Source organism: Spermophilus citellus, assembly GCF_964194105.1.
Source record: "Spermophilus citellus genome assembly, chromosome: 3".
Classification (NCBI taxonomy): Eukaryota; Metazoa; Chordata; class Mammalia; order Rodentia; family Sciuridae; genus Spermophilus; species Spermophilus citellus.
The window spans coordinates 3,152,307-3,171,614 of NC_138184.1; the positions used below are offsets into that span (position 1 = coordinate 3,152,307).

At 63.1% G+C, this 19,308-nt stretch overlaps 1 protein-coding gene across 1 annotated transcript in view; it reads left to right on the forward strand.

Annotated features, from left to right (window-relative positions):
• Positions 1-19,308, forward strand: part of KDM4B (lysine demethylase 4B) — a 114,067-nt gene that overhangs the window by 20,279 nt on the left and 74,480 nt on the right. Inside the window, 1 exon segment of the mRNA XM_081283512.1 lies at positions 14,830-14,981. Coding sequence (XP_081139638.1) covers positions 14,841-14,981 — 141 coding nt within the window. The 5' untranslated portion in view covers positions 14,830-14,840.

Consider the following 19,308-nt stretch of genomic DNA (forward strand, 5'->3'; position numbering starts at 1 on the left):
TGACCAGCCTGCGCTAGGGACGTGGGGGAGGAAGGCAGAGGTGACGTGCAGATGTCAGGAGGCACATGGTGCCCATGCTGCTTGTCAGTGGGCATGTTGGCCTTGACCCTTGGCTCAGGGGGCATCCCCTGGGTTTCCCAGTGGACAGTTGCTCTTTGTGTGTTGAAAGCCGTGCAGATACCCGACTCCTGAGGTGTCGACCCTGACTTCCTGCATTCCGTGTCACGTGCCCTTGCTGATTTCACGTCCCCTCCCTCCTGGCACCGGGTAGCAGGGGTCTTTGGGAGGAGAGCTGCCCTTCCCTCGTCGTTGAGTCTCTGAGTGTCTTGTAAGTAAAGACGTGTGTGTCTACTCTGTCGTCTGAGTCCACACTGCCACTCTTGGTTGTGCAGTGGTCCCACGGGACCTGCTTCTCGTCCCTTCTGCATGCCTGCCAGTCCTGCGCACATCCCTCCACTCTGGCTGCACAGATGCCCCGGACTCACCTTGCCTCTTCCCAGGGCTCCGGGTGAGCCTTGGAGACCATGACCTGGGGCTGGGTGTCACTGCTCAGGCCCTCTCAGCGGGCAGAGTTTGGACTAGGGACGCGGCCTGCACAGTGGCGCTGACTCGCCTGTGGTCCGGGCGTGAGCTCCTGTAACGGGGTGCAGAGCCTCGGCGCCATCAGGCCCTTCTGAAGCCCCGCCTGGCCTCGCACCCTGAGCAGGTCCACAGAGTACCCTGCAGAAGGATCACCTTCCTGCTGGGTGGAGGCAGGAAATGGCTCATCCTTTTTGAGGGTGGCTTTAGGCTGGTGGCCCTGGAGGGAGTGGGCTGGGTTGGGCGCTGAGCATCCTGGTCAGGTGGCTGAGGATGCAGATGAGGGCCGTCTCTGGCCCAAGGTGCCCAGTTAGCTCTCTGCCTCTCAGGACTGCACAAGGTCTGGCGCGAGAGGCGGACATTTGGTCTGATGTGGACGCAGTCACACACACAGGGTCAGCCCTGGGCCGCTGGGGTGACTGGCAGTCTGATAGCTGAGACCACCTCTGCTTGGATTGGGCGTGGGTCCTTGGGGTCCCCAGGGATGGCCTCTGTGGTGGCAGGCCCCCAGCATGGTGGTGCTACTGGCTCTTTACCTGTTTCCTGCTGCATGTTTCTCACTGGCCACCAGCTGGCCCTTCAGAGGGCCAGAGGAGCGAGACAGGAGCCAGCACGGGCCTTGCCTGCCCAGGGCCTGTCCTGGCGGCACGTGCGGATAGCCCGGCTGTGCAGTGGTGGGTCTCGCCCTGCTGGGGCGTCGGCGCCTGGGCCTGGCTCCCTGCGGGCTCTGTAGCGCTGCGGCGGCTCCCCTTTCCAGTTCTATTCTTAGTGCCCCAGATTTGCCCAGAACTCACAGTGAGGTCAGCAGGCCCGTGGGCGGCAAGATGCAGCAGAGCTAGCCGACCTGGGCCTTTCTGTGGTAGCAGGCTTGACTTCTGGAACGGGGACACTGGGCAGAGAGCCCCGGGTTCCTGTCCCTGCCTCCCCGCTGTCCATCAGGCTTCGTGCGCCACGTGTGTCTGGTGGTCAGTGAAGTGAGGCTGCTGTTACAGCCTCTCCAGTGTGCGCCTGATTCCGGTTCCTGCTTGTTCCTGTGTCCTCTTCCTAACCCACATCCACCCAGGGTCCCACACGGCATCAGCTGTCCCGTCTCCGTAGACTCTGGGCTGTCTCATCTCCAGGCTCTACCCCGGGCCATCTGCGGAGGGCTGTGATGGGTGGCGGGGAGCCCTTGCTGGGCTCTGTCTGAAGTTTTCCGGGTCGGGGAGGAGATGCAGAGGTGAAGGGCCTCTGTGTAACAGGCTATCCAGGCCATGTGCCACCCCATGGTGGGTGCTGACCCTCATTACTTGGCTGAAGTGGTCCTGGTCAGAGTCTGCACTGTGAGGCAGCTTCTCCTTGTGTCCCATGAAGGGGCACCTGTGCACAGCCCACGTTAGGGAGTGGGTGCCGTGTGGGCCACCTGGCCCCCGCCTTGGCCTTGTCTGAGCAAAGCCTGGGGCGGAGTTTGGGGCCAAGCCTCAGTACCCCAGAGTGGCCACTGACCAGCTGTGGGGACCTGACTTCTGCTCCCCGAGGGGGCCATGGAGGTTGCTGGCCTGGCCCTTCACCCACTGTGGACAGGAACGATGGACAGTGCCTAGGCTTGGGCCAGGCCCTGAGAACTGGGCTTCCCCCCAGCCCTGGAGCCACCAGCCCCCCACTTTGGAGTTGGCATTGTTGCCCCCAGAGAGCAAGAGCGGGGCTGCTGTGCTCTTGGCAGCGGGCCCTCTGTGCCCGCTCGGATGCTCTGTCCTGGTGGCCTCTGTGTCTTTCAGAACACGTGCTGGTGGCTGGTGTTGTCAGGGTATTTGTCAGACTTCGTCATTTGAAATTCCTGGTGAATCACAGAATCCAGGGCCCCCGGGACCAGCGTCGCGGCCTGAAGCTCAGGCCGACTGAGGGGACCCTGGAGTTGCATGTTGGGCAGGAGTTGGCGCTGGTGAGGCAACAGGAAGAGGAGGACACTGGAGCCCGGGCCACCCGTGTGCTGCAGGGGCCGCGCTTCGGCCACTCTGTGAGGCGCTGGGTGTCACAGCAAGGCTGAAGGTCCTGTCCTGCTTGCAGTTGGCCCGTGGGCAGGGCTTGAGCTCTGCGGGGAGCTGGGGCCCGTGGTGGAGTCCCCTGCTACCCTGCCCTGTCCTTCCTGTGCTCTGCTGGGAAGGAGGTGGCGGGTGGCTTTCCCTCTGACTTGGCCTGGCAGAGCGACAGCGGAGCCTCATGGAGGCTGTCTGGCTCGAGGCTCGCGGGAGCTCCTGGCTTTCACTGGACTGACACAGGCCGCTCTCCCGGGCTTAGGAGCTGAGCTCTGTGGGGTCAGGGGCTGTGCGCACGCGTCTCATGTTCTTGACCGTCCGCTGGTCCAGCTGAGCCCCAGCAAGGCCGCGGTGCGCTCGGCTGCTGCACCTGACCCACCCAGGGAGCGGAAGGCCAGCCGGCCGGCGGGTCAGGTGATCCTGGTGTTTTGTGCCTTTTAGGAGCTGCCATCTCACTGCAGCTGCCCGACAGGAAGAGGTTCTGCCGGTGCCTGGAGCTCCTGTCACCCCGCACCCTGCGCCCTCTGGAGCTCGCCAGGAAGCTGGAGTGGGTAAGTGGGCCTGGCTGCCTCGTGGCTGTATGAGGCCCGACACCATGCCTGCTCTGGGCCGTGGCTCTGGGCTGCACCCTGGGAGGGGGCGGTGGCCCACCTGGTTCTGGGGCCTGTGACGTCTGGGGTCAAGTCATCCTAGACATGGGAGGCTCCACCTTGGGGCAGAGGTGGCTCTTGGATATTTCTTTGGTTAGTCCACGGTGTGTCCTGCCCTTCAGCATCTGAAGACCTGTCCTGCCTCCTGGGCACACTGCCTCTGGTGTTGTGGTTGGGGGATCACTCAGGATGTGCTGGCTTGTCTTGTGTTGTGGGCACAGAGTGGGGACCAACAGTGAGGGGCTACAGCAGGGGTTCATTGAGACACACTGCATAGCACTCAGCATCGCCCAGGGTCCAGTGCCATGCAGGCACCTATCCATGGCACGTAGGTGGCCACTCCTATGGGCTAGACCTGGGCCTTTGTGTCCACGTGGAGGCCTGCTCTGTCCAGCCACATTTGGGAACTGAATCCATGTGGGGAGCCACCCAGCTGTGGCCCGTGAGCCAAGCCTGGCTCATTCTCTGATTTTATAAATAAAGCTTTATTGGCATAGCTGCGCCTGTTCCTTTAGGTAAATAACGGTGATGGCGGCAGGACGAGGTCATTGTGCCGGAACTCTGGCTCTGCAGATCTGAAACTATTTCCTGCGAGGTCCTGTAGAGAAAGCCCGTGGACCCCTCCTAGTGGGCACCATGCTGGCTGCCCAGGGACCGCTGACTCCAGTCAGCCGCCTCTCAGCCGCCTGGTCCCTTCCACCTCTGGCCCTTAGTGGAGCCCCGAGGTTGCTCGGTGGCACCCGTTTCTTCCCCTAAACCGGTCCGTGTTTTCTGGGTCTCGGGGCTTTTTCCTACATGGCCGAAAATCACACCTCGAGCTCCAGCTTTGCGCCCACGAGCCTGGGCAGAGTCGCAGCTCTGTGTGGTGCCATGCTCCAGCTGGGGGCGCCTCTGTGACTTCGTGGGCTGTGGGCACTTCCTGTAGGTCAGGACAGGCCTGCACTTGTTAAAAAATCAAAGCCTGCTGCCGTCGGGGGCAGGGCTGTCAGTCTCGCCTGCCTCCTCGGCTTTCAGCAAGGGCCAAGCAGTGGTTACGTGGTGGTGGCTGGATTTCTCTTCTGTAGTTTGGGGTGCTTGGGTAGGAAGATGGGGTGTGATCAAGGCCAGCCCCTCATTGGGTAGAGACCAGAGTCCCCGAGAATGCTCCAGGCAGCTCTCCGCCATGCTCCTCCTCCCATGGGGGGCTGGTTCCTCGGGCCAGGCCTGGGAGTCTTGGACACCTTCTACGGGGTGGCCCTAGAGGTCCTGGGGCCACACTCCTGGGGACTAGCGACAGGCCTGCCAGGGAGTCCTGCCTGCTCTCTCCCACGCTGTGCTCTCGCGTGTCGTCAGCTGCAGCTGCGCTCCTGATGCCTTGGCCTCACCCCCGGGGGGCGGGGGGAGGTGGGAACCCAGGGCCTGGCCTCTAGGGATGCCACCAGCATGAAGATGCAGGCCAGGATGCACGTGGAGCAGACAGGGGGACCAGCGTCCCTCTGCTGCACTTTGAGGCCACTGTCCCTGTACATTCACCCCGTGGCCACGATGATTTGGAGGGTGGGCTTGCGGTCACCTCATGCAGTGTCTCTTGCAGAGGCTGTTTGTACCTGAGCGTCTTCCCTGGAGGCCCAGGCGGAGCAGGCTCCCGTCAGGGAGGTGGGGGGTGCCGAGTGGCGGTCTGCAGGGTCTGTGTGTTCTTTGGGGACTGTGCTAGTCCAGTGGTGACTGTGACAGACTGAATGGTATTCCCAAGCGACACCCTGATCCCTGGAGCCTGTGGCTGTGTCACCTCACGTGGCTCTTCAGATGGGATCAGTAAAGGGCCCTGAGCTGGGGTCACCCTGGTCATTGGGGCCCAGGGTCACCACAGGGTCCTCATGGGAGGAGGCAGGAGGGCCAGAGTCGGGGAGAAGCTGGACGACACTGCGCTGCTGGACGGGGGCTGGAGCCCAGGGCTGTGGGGAAACGCAAGGAGAGCCCCGAAGGATCAGGGCCCAGGAGAGGTGCTCCTGGCCTCTGGCCTCAGACTGCGGGAGGAGGCAGTCATGGGGTTACAGTGGCCAGGCGCTCGTGCCTAGGCATGTGGGCGGCCCTTCCTGCCTTCTGGGCCTTGCTCTTCCTTGTCACAGTGTCCCGGTCAGCCAGGGCCCAGGCCGCAGCCCGGTTCATACTCGTGCTCTGAGCCCCTGTGCGCTGGCACACCTCCCAGACCTCTGGAGCTGCGGTTCTCCTTAGCTGTGCCCTGGGCCGCCTGTATTCCTGTTTGTTCCTCTGGCCTCTGCAACTCTGACCATCCGGCCAGTCCTGCAGCGTCCACTGTGTGGCCTCTGAGCCATCCTGTCCAGCACCCTCTGGGCTTCCTCTGGCCACCTCTGCTCAGCGCTCATCCTTCTTGTATCTCTGAGCTGCTGTTCCCGCTGCCGGCCCTGCCTCTGGGACAGGCTGAGAGGAGCGCAGGAGCTGGCACAGTGGGTGGGGCGGGACACGGGGGCCAGGCGGTGACAGTTGGGCAGCAGGCAGGAGTATGTGGCCTGTGGAGGAGCTGGCCCACCGCGGTGCTCAGTGGGTGGGTGAGCAATGTCTCCTCCCTGCACCGGGCTCCCCACACAGATGGGACCACAGATGAGGGCTCCCCTTGCTCTTGTTAGGGCAGCTTTGGGGGCTGCTGGTGGCCACGTGCTTGGGCTCCCAGATGTTTGTCTTAGGCCACCTCTGCAAGAGTTGTGCCTGGAGGTGGCTCCTGTGTCCTGGCTGCCTGTGGGAGGTGCTTCAGTGGGGAGTCTCTACACAGTGGGGGCGCCGTGGGCCTGCGCTGGCTGGGGTGCACTGGGTGTTGGGGTCTCACTCCCGGGACAGGGACCTGTGGGAGCAGGTGGAGGGGAGAGCCTGGGGAGAGATGGCCCTTGGGGTCCCCAGGGCACTCTGACCCTCCATGCTCAGACAGCCCCTCCCACTTTCCAAGGACCCGTCCTTGGTTTCCGGGCTTCCGAGGAGGATGCGGGCCGAGCGCTGTTCTGGTCCCAGCCCGAGGCTGCTGCCTCTGCTGGGTCTGAGCACCTGCCGGATCAGACCGTCCCCGGCACCAGCCGCAGTGCGCGCTGACTGAGGGCTGGGACAGCGTCCCGGGCTTCTCAGTGCTCACTGGACACAGAGTGGGGCCACAACAGGGTGGCCCTGACTCTTCTCAGCCTGCCTCCTGGTGGCCCATCCTGCTGCTGGGCACTTTGTCCCAGGGCCGGCGTCCAGAGGGAGAACTGTCTAGTCATGGGCCCCTGTGGGGTGGGCTAGGTGGACAGGACGCTGCCTGGCCACAACAGTTCCGCTGTAGGTGGGGTGGGGGCCTCACACGCTCAGTGGTCTGTCCCTGCCTGTGGCTCGTGGGGTCAGCCCATGGGTGAGGAGCTGTATGGGGCAGGATCTTGGAAGGGTGCCCCCGGCTGCTGTGGCTGTGACCAAGAGAGTTTTTGCCTGCCACAGGTGGCTCTCAGCCTGGCTGTTGTGTCCCTTCTTGTCACACTTCTCTGGCCGTCCCTGCTGGTTCCTCTCCCAGGTTGTGGAGGGGCTGGCTGGGCAGCCTGGGACAGCGCTTGTAAGAGGTGGTCATGTGTGGCAGGACAACAGGCTGCTGGGGCCTCGGGAGCCAGGCCCTGAGGCGTGTGGGGTCCCGAGCAGATGGCTGTGTGTGTGTGTGTGTGTGTGTGTGTGTGTGTGCGTGCGCGTGCGCGTGCATGGGTAACAGGAGCTGTATTATAGAGACCCGACACACGCACACACCACCCTCGCCTTGGCATGTGAGGGCCAGTAGCCTGCAGTCTACAGGGTGCTGCTGTCAGCCCTCCGGGGGGCAGGGGAGGGTGGCGTTCCCACGGGACTGTGCGGGTGCTCCTGCGGCACACGGGAGCCAGGAGCCCTCTAAGTGCTTGGTTAATCCTGTCTTCAAAGTCCCTTTTTCCCTGTGAGGTGACATCCCCACAGATTCCAGGGCTGAGGACATGGCCATTTTGGGGGACCATCATCCTGCCCAGTCAGCTGGCAGCAGAACAGGAGCTGGCGTCCCCTGTGGGTGTGTCTGTGGGGTGTGTGTGTGTGTCTGTGGGGTGGGTGTGTGTGTCTGTGGGGTGTGTGTGTGTCTGTGGGGTGTGTGTGTGTCTGTGGGGTGTGTGTCTGTGTCTGTGGGGTGTGTGTGTCTGTGGGGTGTGTATGTCTGTGGGGTGTGTGTGTCTGTGGGGTGTCTGTGTGTCTGTGGGGTGTGTGTCTGTGTCTGTGGGGTGTGTGTGTGTCTGTGGGGTGTGTGTGTCTGTGGGGTGTGTGTGTCTGTGGGGTGTGTCTGTGGGGTGTGTGTCTGTGTCTGTGGGGTGTGTGTGTGTCTGTGGGGTGTGTGTGTCTGTGGGGTGTGTGTGTCTGTGGGGTGTGTATGTCTGTGGGGTGTGTGTCTGTGGTGTGTGTGTGTGTCTGTGGGGTGTCTGTGTGTCTGTGGGGTGTGTGTCTGTGTCTGTGGGGTGTGTGTGTGTCTGTGGGGTGTGTGTCTGTGTCTGTGGGGTGTCTGTGTGTCTGTGGGGTGTGTGTCTGTGTCTGTGGGGTGTGTGTGTCTGTGGGGTGTGTGTGTGTCTGTGGGGTGTGTGTGTCTGTGGGGTGTGTCTGTGGGGTGTGTGTCTGTGTCTGTGGGATGTGGGTGTGTCTGTGGGGTGTGTGTGTCTGTGGGGTGTGTGTGTCTGTGGGGTGTGTCTGTGGGGTGTGTGTGTCTGTGGGGTGTGTGTGTGTCTGTGGGGTGTGTGTCTGTGGGGTGTGTGTGTCTGTGGGGTGTGTCTGTGTGTCTGTGGGGTGTGTCTGTGTGTCTGTGGGGTGTGTGTGTCTGTGGGGTGTGTCTGTGTGTCTGTGGGGTGTGTGTGTCTGGGGTGGGTGTGTGTGTCTGTGGGGTGTGTGTGTCTGTGGGGCGTGTGTGTGTCTGTGGGGTGTGTGTCTGTGGGGTGGGTGTGTGTGGGGTGGGTGTGTGTGTCTGTGGGGTTGCCGCAGTCTTGGCTGGGCACAGAATCACGAGCCAATCAAGCAGGAACAAAACTTTATTTTGAAAAAGCCGCTAACACTCTCAGCGCCAGCAAGTCAAAAACCGGTCCTCCCACCAGGGTGTCCGACCGGAACCGCGCGCCGACCGGAACCCCGGGGTCCCCCGGACCTCCCCCGGAATTTCCTCCTACTATCCTTCCCCAACCAATGGGAACTCTCCATGAGTCCCGTAACATGAGTCCGTAACATGAGTCCGGTAGCAGGCCAAGGTGAACAGCGGGAGTCCAGTTTGCATATGAATGTAAATCTTAACATAATCATCTCAGTGGCTAGCTGGCGTCACTTTACAACCAAAGGTGCCATACATTGTATATTTGCTTGTGGCTCCTAGCATGGGGTGTGTGTCTGTGGGGTGTGTGTGTGTCTGTGGGGTGTGTCTGTGTGTCTGTGGGGTGTGTCTGTGTGTCTGTGGGGTGGGTGTGTGTGTCTGTGGGGTGGGTGTGTCCGTGGGGTGTGTGTGTCTGGGGCGTGTCTGTGTCTGTGGGGCGTGTGTGTTTCTGTGGGGTGGGTGTGTGTGTCTGTGGGGTGTGTGTGTGTCTGTGGGGTGTGTCTGTGTGTCTGTGGGGTGTGTGTGTCTGTGGGGTGGGTGTGTGTGTGGGGTGTGTGTGTCTGTGGGGCGTGTGTGTGTCTGTGGGGTGTGTGTCTGTGGGGTGGGTGTGTGTCTGTGGGGTGTGTCTGTGGGGTGTGTGTGTCTGTGGGGTGGGTGTGTGTCTGTGGGGTGTGTCTGTGTGTCTGTGGGGTGTGTCTGTGTGTCTGTGGGGTGGGTGTGTGTGTCTGTGGGGTGGGTGTGTCCGTGGGGTGTGTGTGTCTGTGGGGTGTGTCTGTGTCTGTGGGGCGTGTGTGTTTCTGTGGGGTGGGTGTGTGTGTCTGTGGGGTGGGGGTGTGTGTCTGTGGGGTGGGTGTGTCTGTGGGGTGTGTCTGTGGGGTGTGTCTGTGTGTCTGTGGGGTGTGTGTGTGTGTCTGTGGGGTGGGTGTGTGTGTCTGTGGGGTGGGTGTGTGTGTCTGTGGGGCGTGTGTGTCTGTGGGGCGTGTGTGTCTGTGGGGCGTGTGTGTGTCTGTGGGGTGTGTCTGTGGGGTGTGTCTGTGTGTCTGTGGGGTGTGTGTGTGTTTCTGTGGGGTGGGTGTGTGTGTCTGGGGTGTGTGTGTTTGTGGGGTGTGTGTGTCTGTGGGGTGTGTCTGTGTGTCTGTGGGGTGGGTGTGTGTGTCTGTGGGGTGGGTGTGTGTGTCTGTGGGGTGTGTGTGTGCACACTCGTGTGTATTTTTGTGTGTGCACTGTGCTGCCTGTGACCACTGCACAGGTCTCAGTTCCAAAGTTGGCCCAGCCTGTGGCTGTCCCCCACGTAGAGGGAGCTTTCTGTCATCCCTTGGGCCCGTCTCCTTCCAGCCCTCAGCTTCCCGTCCAACCCCCTGGGGCACAGGCTGCTGATCCTGGCCACCCAGCTTGCCCAGCTGGCCTCCCCTGGCCACTCCGCCTTGCTCACCTAAGCTTTGCCCTGCATCACCAGTGTCCCCCATGTCTGGACTGTTTCTCCCTGGATCTGTCTGTGACTTGTGCCCCACATGCCGGGTGCTCACGCCCAGTCCCTGTCCCTGCCTGATGGCCTCTCTTGCCCTGGGCCTGCTTTGGCTTGGGCTTCTCCCTCTCCGAGGGTTTGTTGGTTGCTCTCTGGATTGGGCCTGCCTGGCTGTGCCCCACAGAGGAGGTCCGCCCACAGAGACTGTCACCTTGGGACAGCCCTGCGCCCGGTCCAGGGTGGGGCAGGCCTGGGGCAGCACTGGGCCGCACAGGGCGTGGTGGTTCACAGTGGAGCTGCTCCACGCAGGGAGACCCACAGGCGCTGGTGGAAAGCCACCCTCCCCCGTGGGCCCGCCTTGCAGCCCGCCTCCCTGCCAAGAGGAGGTGACCGCCGTTCTCCTCCTCTTCCTTCTGGAGCATTTGCCTCCTCCTGGAGTTCTCTGCAAGGGGCAGCACGGGGCCGCACGGGGCAGCACGGGGCAGTGGGCCTCGGACCCCAGGCCGTGGGGCCTACTTTGGCCCGGCGCTGCCTGGTGGCCTGCAGGTGCCTGGGCCTTGGTGGAGCTGGAGCCCACCACCTCCTTTGGCCCAGCAGGAGCCAGAGGAAGGGCCCTTGATGAAGGATGCCCCTGTGGTTGTAGGGCAGACTACCCATTGGCAGGTGGCCAGAGGTTGGCGTCCCCCGCGGGCCCTCGTGTCAGAGCTGCGCAAAGTGCGTCGCCCCCGTAAGCAGCCAGGTGCTGAGGAGGTTTCCGCCTAACCTGTCAGCGGACCCGCCTTCTGCAGGCCTCCACAGCAGCCCTGGGCTCCCGGGCAGGCGGGCGGGGCCTTCTCGCTCCTGGCGCAGGCCTCCTGTCTGTCCCCTCGCAGCCCCTTCCCTTTGCTGGTGCAGGGGAGCTCGCCCCCCCCCCCCGGCCCAACGCAGCAGCTCGCCCACCAAGATGCACGACTCAGGCCTCACGTAGGGCTTCCGCTGGCCGAGCTTCCACCGCCACTGTCCCTTCTGGACATTTTCATCTCTTTGCCCAGGGAGAAGATGTGTGGCTTTGGGGTCTGCTTCTTGCTGAGCACGGTGTCACGCAGGCCCCTCTGTGTCCGTGCCCGGAGCTGCCGTGCTCTGTGAGGCCGAGCGGCACCTTGTGTGGCTGGCCACGGTGCTGGCTCCCTGGCTGCTATGGGTTGCACTGTGGTGGACACATGGTGTGTTCTCACTGCCCTTGGGCACTCGTCAGCTAAGTTCTGCCCCAGCTCCGCCCCTCCTGTGGTGCGAGGGCCTGGCTTCCCTCTTCCTCACCAGTACCTGTCTCCTCCTGACCCTGGCACCTGGAGGGTACAGAGCACCTCCTGTGGTCCCGACTTGCATGTCCCGCTGCCAGGGATGCTGAGCACCTGGACGTGCGGGCCCCTCGGGGTCTGTGCTGGTGAGTGCTGCTCAGGACCCCGGCCTGGCCTTTGATCAGCCTTCCTGGGGCTCGACCCTGGGGTTGCTGTGGTGTGCTGCCATGGAGCACACTGCTGTCCTGGACGGTGTGTGCTCTTCCCAGGGACTCTCCGAGGCCCTCTGCCCTGGCCTGGTGTTGGTAAACTGGAGGGCGGGGCCCAGGGATAGACTCCAGCCAAGGTATTTGTCTCAAAACTAGGGAGCCATCCATCCCACACGCGGCAGGCACGGCCACTCCCACCAGCTGCACCCCAGCCCTTTTGAAATTTCATTTTGAGACTTGAGTCTTGCTAAGTTGCTCAGGCTGACCTGGAACTTGGCCTCCTGTTTGAGCCTCCTGACGTGCACCAGCCTCGCTCACTGGTTATTGTGTGTGCACACACTTGGCTTGTAATTTCTTCTTTCACAAAACAGGGCGAGTGCTGTGGATGGTGGACATTGTGAAGCATTTAGATTTTCTTCTTTATGCATTAGCTACAGAAAAAGCCACTTGAAAGGGCACACACAGGCAGGGAGAGGCACGTGCGGAGACTGCCCGGCACCCTGGCCTGCTCTCCCTTCTTGTGGCGAGCCTGTCCCGGAGCGAGAGTTTCCAGGTGAGAGCATGTGTTCGCCAGCCTTGTGGCGCAGTGGCCAGGACGCCTGCGGAACAGCTGAGAGGAGGAAGAGCATGTTTTGGTGCTGGTGGCAGAGGGACAGTCCACGGGAGGCTGAGCCCGAGCTGCAGCCCAGGGAGGCAGAGCGCCATGGTGGAGGGTGTGCAGAGGAGAGCGGCTCAGCCTGTGGCAGCCAGGGAGGAGAGCCAGGAGCCAGGGACAAGGTATGTGGTCCTGCCCGTCATGGAGGACACGCCTGTCATCCCAGCAGCTCAGGAGGCTGAGGCAGGAGGACCACATGTTCAAAGCCAGCCTCAGCAACTTAGTGAGGTCCTAAGCAACTTAGCAAGACCCTGACTCGGAATAGATAAAAAGGGCTGGGGTGCAGCTCAGTGGTTAAGCGCCTTGAATTCAGTCCCTGGTACCACCACCACCAACAGTGTGATCTCAGTGGCCGGCTTCCTCCAGTCATCCCCACTGGCCTGCAGTCACTACCCTGTGAGGCGTTAGATTACGAGTCCATTGTATGGGGAGTCCGCTGGAGAGGTCACAGCTCTCAGGCTTGGGATCTGGTCTCCTGGGTTACCAAGGCAGTGTCTGGGTCCCTCATATCACACCAGAGCAGTGATCCTGACAGTGTGGTATCAGCGGCGTGGGCTGTGTGCACCCTCAGGGGTTCACCCCTGGACCCTTGCGGCATGGGGCTCCCCGTTTCCCAGAGCATGAACCTGGCACCTCTCTAGACCCTGGCAGCTGCTGTCCAGGGTCTTCCATTCTGGCCCTGGGCACACTGCTCTGGACATGCTGGCCTGGGGCAGGAGGCAAGCATGTGGCAGGCCTGGACGCTGGGTGACTTGCCCGAAGGCCTGGAGGGGGAGGCAGCCCCTCCTGCAGGAGCCCCAGGGGCTGGAGACCCCTCTACTGTGGCCACCTGGGGGCAGAAGAAGCAGCCCAAAGGAAAGGGGGAGGGGACGGGAGCTGGTGGGTGCCACTGGGTCCTGGCACATCCCACAAGGGTGGGAGACTCGGGATGGCAGCAGAACCTGTCTGGGCACCTAGCTCCATGGCCTGCCCACCTCGGTGGCCCCTGTGGTCACCTGTGGGAGAGGGCGCTGCCGTGCAGTCCTGCAGGCACTGCAGGGGACACCCAGGGCAGGCTGAGACCTAGGAGGCCTGGATGTGCCGGCCACAGTCACTGCCCATGCACCTGAGTCTTGGGACAGGTGAGACCAGGGGTTTTCACGCTGGGCCTGCCCCTCACCTCCCTGCCTGTCGCACTGCCTGCCAGGCAGGTGGCCTGCTGCGCCCTCTCGTGGATGCTCCCTGGCCATTTAGCCATCACTGTGCTGGTCAAGGTTTCTGCTACCCTCAGCGGCTGGCTTCCCGAGGACAAGCCCAGAAGTCCCCAGTGGCATATGGGCGTCTGGGTGGAAGGGCAGGAAGGACCAGGGGGTCCAGGAGGCTGTGGGGCTAGTGGAGCCGCAGGGGAGGATTCAGGTACAGGGCCCTGGGGATAGGTCAGCCTGGCTGGCATAGTGTGGTGGCCTGGGCCCCTCGGACTCCAGGGCTGGGTCAGAGCTCCAGCAGGGGCGGCCTTCTGGGTGGGAAGCCTCTGTGGCCTGTGACACTGGCACCTGTTCTCTGGTGGGGTTGGTTGTGATGGTCCCTTTCCTTCCTAAGCACTTGGGCAGTACTGCCCACTGTGTGGCCATCAGCCATGTCTGCAGTGCTGTGGCCTCCTGGCTGGCTCAGGAGGAGCCTGAGGACTCTGTGCAGAGTGCAGGGCTGTGGGATGGGGGCTCTGGGCAGGGCTCATCCCCTCAGGGCCTCACCAGTGCAGGGGTGGGGTGGGGGTGTCCCTCAGAGCTGGTCCCAGCCCCCCGCACCCCAGATGGCAGTGCGGTGGTTGAGGAGGGCACATGGTGGACAGGGCAGGTGGTGAGGAGGCCAGTGGCCCCTTGGCCTTACTTCCGTCTGATGGAGGTGGGAACTGACTGGGCTTCCGGGTCTGGCCCTGTGCAGGGTTCCTGGGTGCCTGCTGCCCTCTAGTGCCCACTACAGGGAGTGCGTCTGGGGAGCTGGTGGGCTGCATCTTGGTGACCTGGAGCCCTTTCTAGGAGGGAATTCTCTTGCCCTTTTGTCACTTCCTGGGTTACTCTGGGGCTCTCGGAATAGGCAGGTGAACTTTTGAAACTTCTCCTTAGCTCTCGGTGTGCGCACTTGGCTTCCTGCCTCTTCTAACTCTAGGCGGACACTGGTTTCTCCTTGTTTTGGAGAATTTAATCTGCAAGGAAGACCCTTGCCCGAGGCCGACTGAAACCTGTTCCTGGTGGTGGGCTGCCAGTCACCCCCTTGGTCCCCTTAGCTCCCGTGGCAGGTGGGAGCTGCCCAGCCTGTAGCCTCCTTGGTGAGAGGGCAGCCCAGTGCCCAATAGTTGCAGCGCCAGCGGCCAGTGGTGTGGTGAGCACCTCTGCTCTCTCCTGCTTGGGTCCTGGCTCTGCTGACGGCAGCCAGCCAGGCCAGTACCAGAGTGCCCAGCAGAGTCCTTGCAGTGGGCTGCCCCGAGCTGCCGGGCTCCCTGATGGCAGTGTGTGGGAGGACGCCCTCATACTCCCGTTCGTACCTTGGAAGCCGCAGCCCTCCTGTCCCTCGCACACGTCTGGCTGAGGAGTGGATGTCTTGATTTGAAGCTGACCCAGAGAACGTGCCGAGGGGCTGATCTGGGCAGCTTTCTTTCCTAGGGTTCTGCTTAAAACGAGTGCTGGCCCCCAGGCTCGCCTGTCCGTTAAACAGGGTGCACTGTTTTTACCAGCTGCCGTCATGGTGGCTCTCATGCTCAGCCCGCACGGTGAGCCGGCCCCAGCCCTCTTGCACCCCAGCTCTGTTCGAGGGCCCCGCTGCCCTGCCCGTGGTGGCCCTGGTGTTTTCAGTGATGGAGGGAGAGGAGGGGGGTGGCGGCGCTGACTTGCTCACCTCTGCTTCCCCACAGGTGCTGCCACCATGGGCTCTGAGGACCACGGGGCCCAGAACCCCAGCTGCAAAATCATGACGTTCCGCCCGACCATGGAGGAATTCAAGGACTTCAACAAATACGTGGCCTACATAGAGTCGCAGGGAGCCCACCGGGCAGGCCTGGCCAAGGTGGGTGATGACCTGATCCTGGCACAGCCGCCGTCAGCCTGCACTGCCCTGCTGTCCTTCCCGCACCCCGGCTTGTCCTGGGCCCTCCCCAGCGGCCATCAGCCGGCTCGTGGTGCTCTCAGGGCCCACGGGCGCCGGCAGGCAGTGAGATGGGCCTGCTGCCGTGGTCCCGGAGCCTTCTGGGCCCGGTGCTAGGAGGCCTCACTTTTTTCCTCCCTATTCCTGGTTGAACAATTTGCTTTTTGAGACAAGGTCTCGCTGTGCTGCATAGGCTGGTCTGGAACCAGGGAGTGCCGCTGTCCTCCTGGCCTGGGCGCCTGGACGTCTGGACTGCAGGGCGGCACTGTGCCCAGCTGGAGCAGCTTCCCGTCTGGGCCCGTGGTGCGCGGGTGAGAGCGGGGGTGCAGGTGGCTGAGCCCCGCCCGCAGCCCCCTCCCTGGAGACGGCACTGGTGGGGTTTCTTGAGTCTTTACCCCCACCCTGTGGGGGGGGGCACGAGGTCAAGGCTCGGGGACAGGACGTGAAGAGGATGAAAAGGGAAGGAACGGGGGAGGTGGCAGCAGGGGGCCCGTGGCCTGGTGCTGTGAGTGCTGGCTGGCTCAGCCGGCCGCGTGGGTTGTGCTCCTCGCTGCTGCGTGGCCGAGGCTTCCCCTGGCAGGCGGTTCTCTGCCACTTCCCTCTGCCACTCAGCCCAGGCGCGCAGTCTCTGCACAGCGCCAGACAGTGAGGGCGTCAGCTCAGGAGCCAGGACGGCATGCAACTGCGGCAAGGTGCGTGCCAGTAGAACTGTCCCTGTGGATGGCGGAACGTGAACCTCAGGTCCTTCTCATTTGCCAGACACCGTCTTGTTTTTTCTTCCAACCATCTTGGAGAAAAGACTCTTATCTCAAAAGCTGGAGGAGCGGCAGTGGGTGGCTTTGACCAGGCCTCAGTCGCTAGCCCAGAGGCTATGTCTGTCCCCTGCAACGAGTGGGGTAGCCCGCTCCTGCCTGCCTGGTTCTTCCTGGTGCTCTTGCTGGCTTTCGCGTCCCTCCTGGGGGTCCTCACATGACACTCCCACCCTCGCAGCCTTGGGGGCGGTGGATCTGCGTGCTGGCAGTGACCCCATGCCTCTGCCCTTGGCTTGTGTTCGTCACACACCCTGGTGAGGCAGGGTGGCAATTCCGCCACCTCTGGCTCCAGCCCCTGCCCGCTGTGTGGCTCTGGCCTCCCGCCTCCTCCACAAGCCTCCCCAGCACTCTGTGGCTAGGGATTGCCATCTCAGGAAGGCTCCCGAGCGAGCCCATGGGCGCTCTGCTGGCCGACCCCAGGGAGGGTTGTCTGGTTCCCGTCCTGGGGCCTGCCTTCCCCTCATGCCCGTGGCAGCTGGGCAGGTGGCTGTGACCTTTCCTCCCGGCCCCACCAGCCTTGGCTCCTGGGGCTGGCCCACTCCTGTCTTGCTAGGGCACAGCAGCCCTTCCTGATCTGGGACCCAGGCCACCCTTTCTGTCAGCACAGTGGCGGTTTAGCCTCTGGCTGTCCTGGTCTCTCCTCTGAGAGTCCTTTAAATGTCACCTGGCACTTCCTGCTCCTGTCATTTCACTCCATCCTGTTTCCAGTGCTCTGTCCCAGGCTGCATCTGTTCTGCCCCCCTTCCACCTCCCCCTCTTCCTTCCCTCTTCACCCCCGTCACGTCCTGTCCCCGGAGCCTTGACCCCTCTGCCTTAAACTTGCCGTTCCAGTGGGCCCGCGTCCACGGCTGGCTGAGCTGAGGGCAGCCATCAGGTGGGCACCCCTCCCTGCGCCCTGGCTCTGCAGCCCTTCTCCCTCTTACGAGGGCTTCAAGCACTGCCTTCTCTGACCGCGGGTCGCTGTTGCTTGTGGAGGGCAGGCCCCGGGCCCTGGCGCATGTGCACGGGTTCCTGGAGAGTGGGGCGGGGAGACGGATGCGGCACGCATGCTCAGCTCTTGGCAGCTGCAGTCACATTGGTACCCACGTGTGGCACACCACACACACGTGTCCCTCCTCCCGCCACTCTGTGGGGACAGATGGGCTCAGGGAAGCATCTGCTCTGGCCACGGGCACCTCCGCTTCTTCCAGATGGGGCCCTTGGCTCTTAGGACTGCCAGCCTCTTGGGAGAAGGATCACAGTGTGCTGCTGGCTCTGTTCGAGCCATGGGGACGTGTGTATCCCCCTCACCTGGGTCTCTTTGGCCTTAACCACCCTTTGTGTGTGAGTGCTGGGGTTCCTGCTTTCACTAGAATTGCACGGGTTACCCTACTCCCCAAGATCTGCAGGGCCTGGGAGCAGGGAGCAGGTTTCCTAGGTCCAGACTAAGCCAGGGCTAGGGACGCCTAGCGGGAGCCCCCCAGGGCATGGAGCCTGGCACTTCCTTGACCTCAGATAACTAAGTACTCGCAGGGCCTGATCAGGCTTTCCAGAGCCCAGGCGGCTGGGAAGCCTGGGCAGGAAGCGCCCCAGGAGCCTGGCTTGTGGCTCCACTCTGGGCCGAGGTTGGCGAGAGGTGGGCACCAGGCTGGCCTTTCTGAGACTCCTCCTCAGCCCTTTTGTGTCAACTGAGGCCTCGATGCCCGGGCACCTGGGAATGGTGTCTGGTGCAGGTTGTATACCACCTGGTGGGCTGCTGCTGCTGCTGCCTCCTCAGGGTGGCTGTGGGCTACAGTGCCTGGACCACCCACGTCCACCTCCCTGCGTGTGGACATGTGGCTGCCCAGTCCTCCTGGCCTCAGCTAAGCCACACAGAAGGGCCAGTGCAGGGCCGTGCCACCTGGAAGGTGCCGAGGGGGGCCCTAGGAGGCATGTTCTCCAGGGCACTTTCTTAACCCTTTCTTCACCTGGGACCTCCAGGGGTCCTGTCTTGGCAGGACTCGGAGGGTGTCGCACGGGGTGTGGCTTCCACCCACAGCGATGGCTTTGCGAGGAGTCTTGCTCCTGCAGCTCAGCACCTGCTCGGGGTGTGTCGGGCACGGGCCAGGGGTCACCTGGTGTGTCCTTCCTGTTTTCCCATGTGTGTGCTGCAGCTGTGCCTTTAGTGGAGGGGACAGTGAACGAAGCCGCCCAGGGAGCAGAGAAGCGGGAAGTGCACTGGTTCCTGGTGGGTGGCCTCCTGCATGTGTAAGCTCACCAGCAGCTGTGGGCTGGCCTGGCCCTGGCTGGTGGCTCCCTGCAGTGGAAGATACCTGCTCTGTATAGAGGGGGTGTCACCTGCGTGAATCCAAGGCAGCTTGGGGTCATAGGCCCGCCGTTTGCGGCGGCCATAGCAAAGCTTGCTGGGCTGGCCGCATCCTGGTCCCTGTCTGCTTTTCCTGCCTCAAGTGTCGTCACCCTCTTCAAGCCCTGGAGGGTCACACAGCAGCAGGGGATGCCCTGTGGGGTGTGTTAGAGGAGGCCTCGGGAGCCCCTGCTCAGGCCCTCTCCAGCTCTCCAGCTCCAGCCCCTCCCGCACTGTGCCCTAGGGCTGGCTCCTGCTCCAGGGGCGTCCTGGAGGTGGCGGGGGCTGGGCAGCGTCCCTGACTTCCACTCACTCCAGGCCAAGACGCCTCTAGTCTTGGTGGCCACAGACGTCCCTGCAGTCGGGCTCGCTCCCTGGGTGCCAGCCCTCGCTGCCGTGGTGGCGTGTGGTGGCTGAGCCGTGCTGCTGCTCGCCACTCTAGGTGCCTGCTGCCATCAGATGTTGGCATGGCTCAGTGGGCCTGGGCTTTTGCCAGGTGACAGCAGTGTCCTGGGGGACGGTCAGTGGCTTTGGCGATTCTGGGAGCTGGCAGCTGGCAGCAGTGCATGGCTCCCCACTGCGGCCTGGAGGGGACAGCTGCCGGCCCCAGGGCTCTCAGCTGATGGGCGGGAACGGGTGGCTTAGTTCTTGCCCCCAGAGCCGAGGGACCTGGAAGCTGGCTTGGGGCCTGCTCATGTCCGCCTGGGAGAGGGCACTGTGGGCTGCGGGCGGCAGCAGTGCCAGCTCAGGCGCTCGTTGCCCCAGCTCAGGCCCGCAGCTCCTCAGGCCGGCCTCGCCTCACGGATGGGGCGGCAGCAGGCCGGGTGAGTCCCTGTCCCGGCGCCATTCAGGACCTCCTTCTCTGGCTGTCATCTCCCAGTGTCTGGCCTCCTGCTGGCCTGGGCCGCTCCTGAGGCTGTCATGCTGGCCGTGAGTCCAGGCATTCTGGTCTACATCTTGCGCTGTCCCCTGGTGGGTACCCTTGTCGGGTTGCAGGGCCTCCCTCTGCCTGTCCCTGGGTGTGAGGAGCAGCGCTGTACCCCCCATGGGTGTCGCAGGGGACAGCAGACGCAGCCCTGTACCCGGCTGGGAGCTCCTGTCCTGCCTGTCCCCT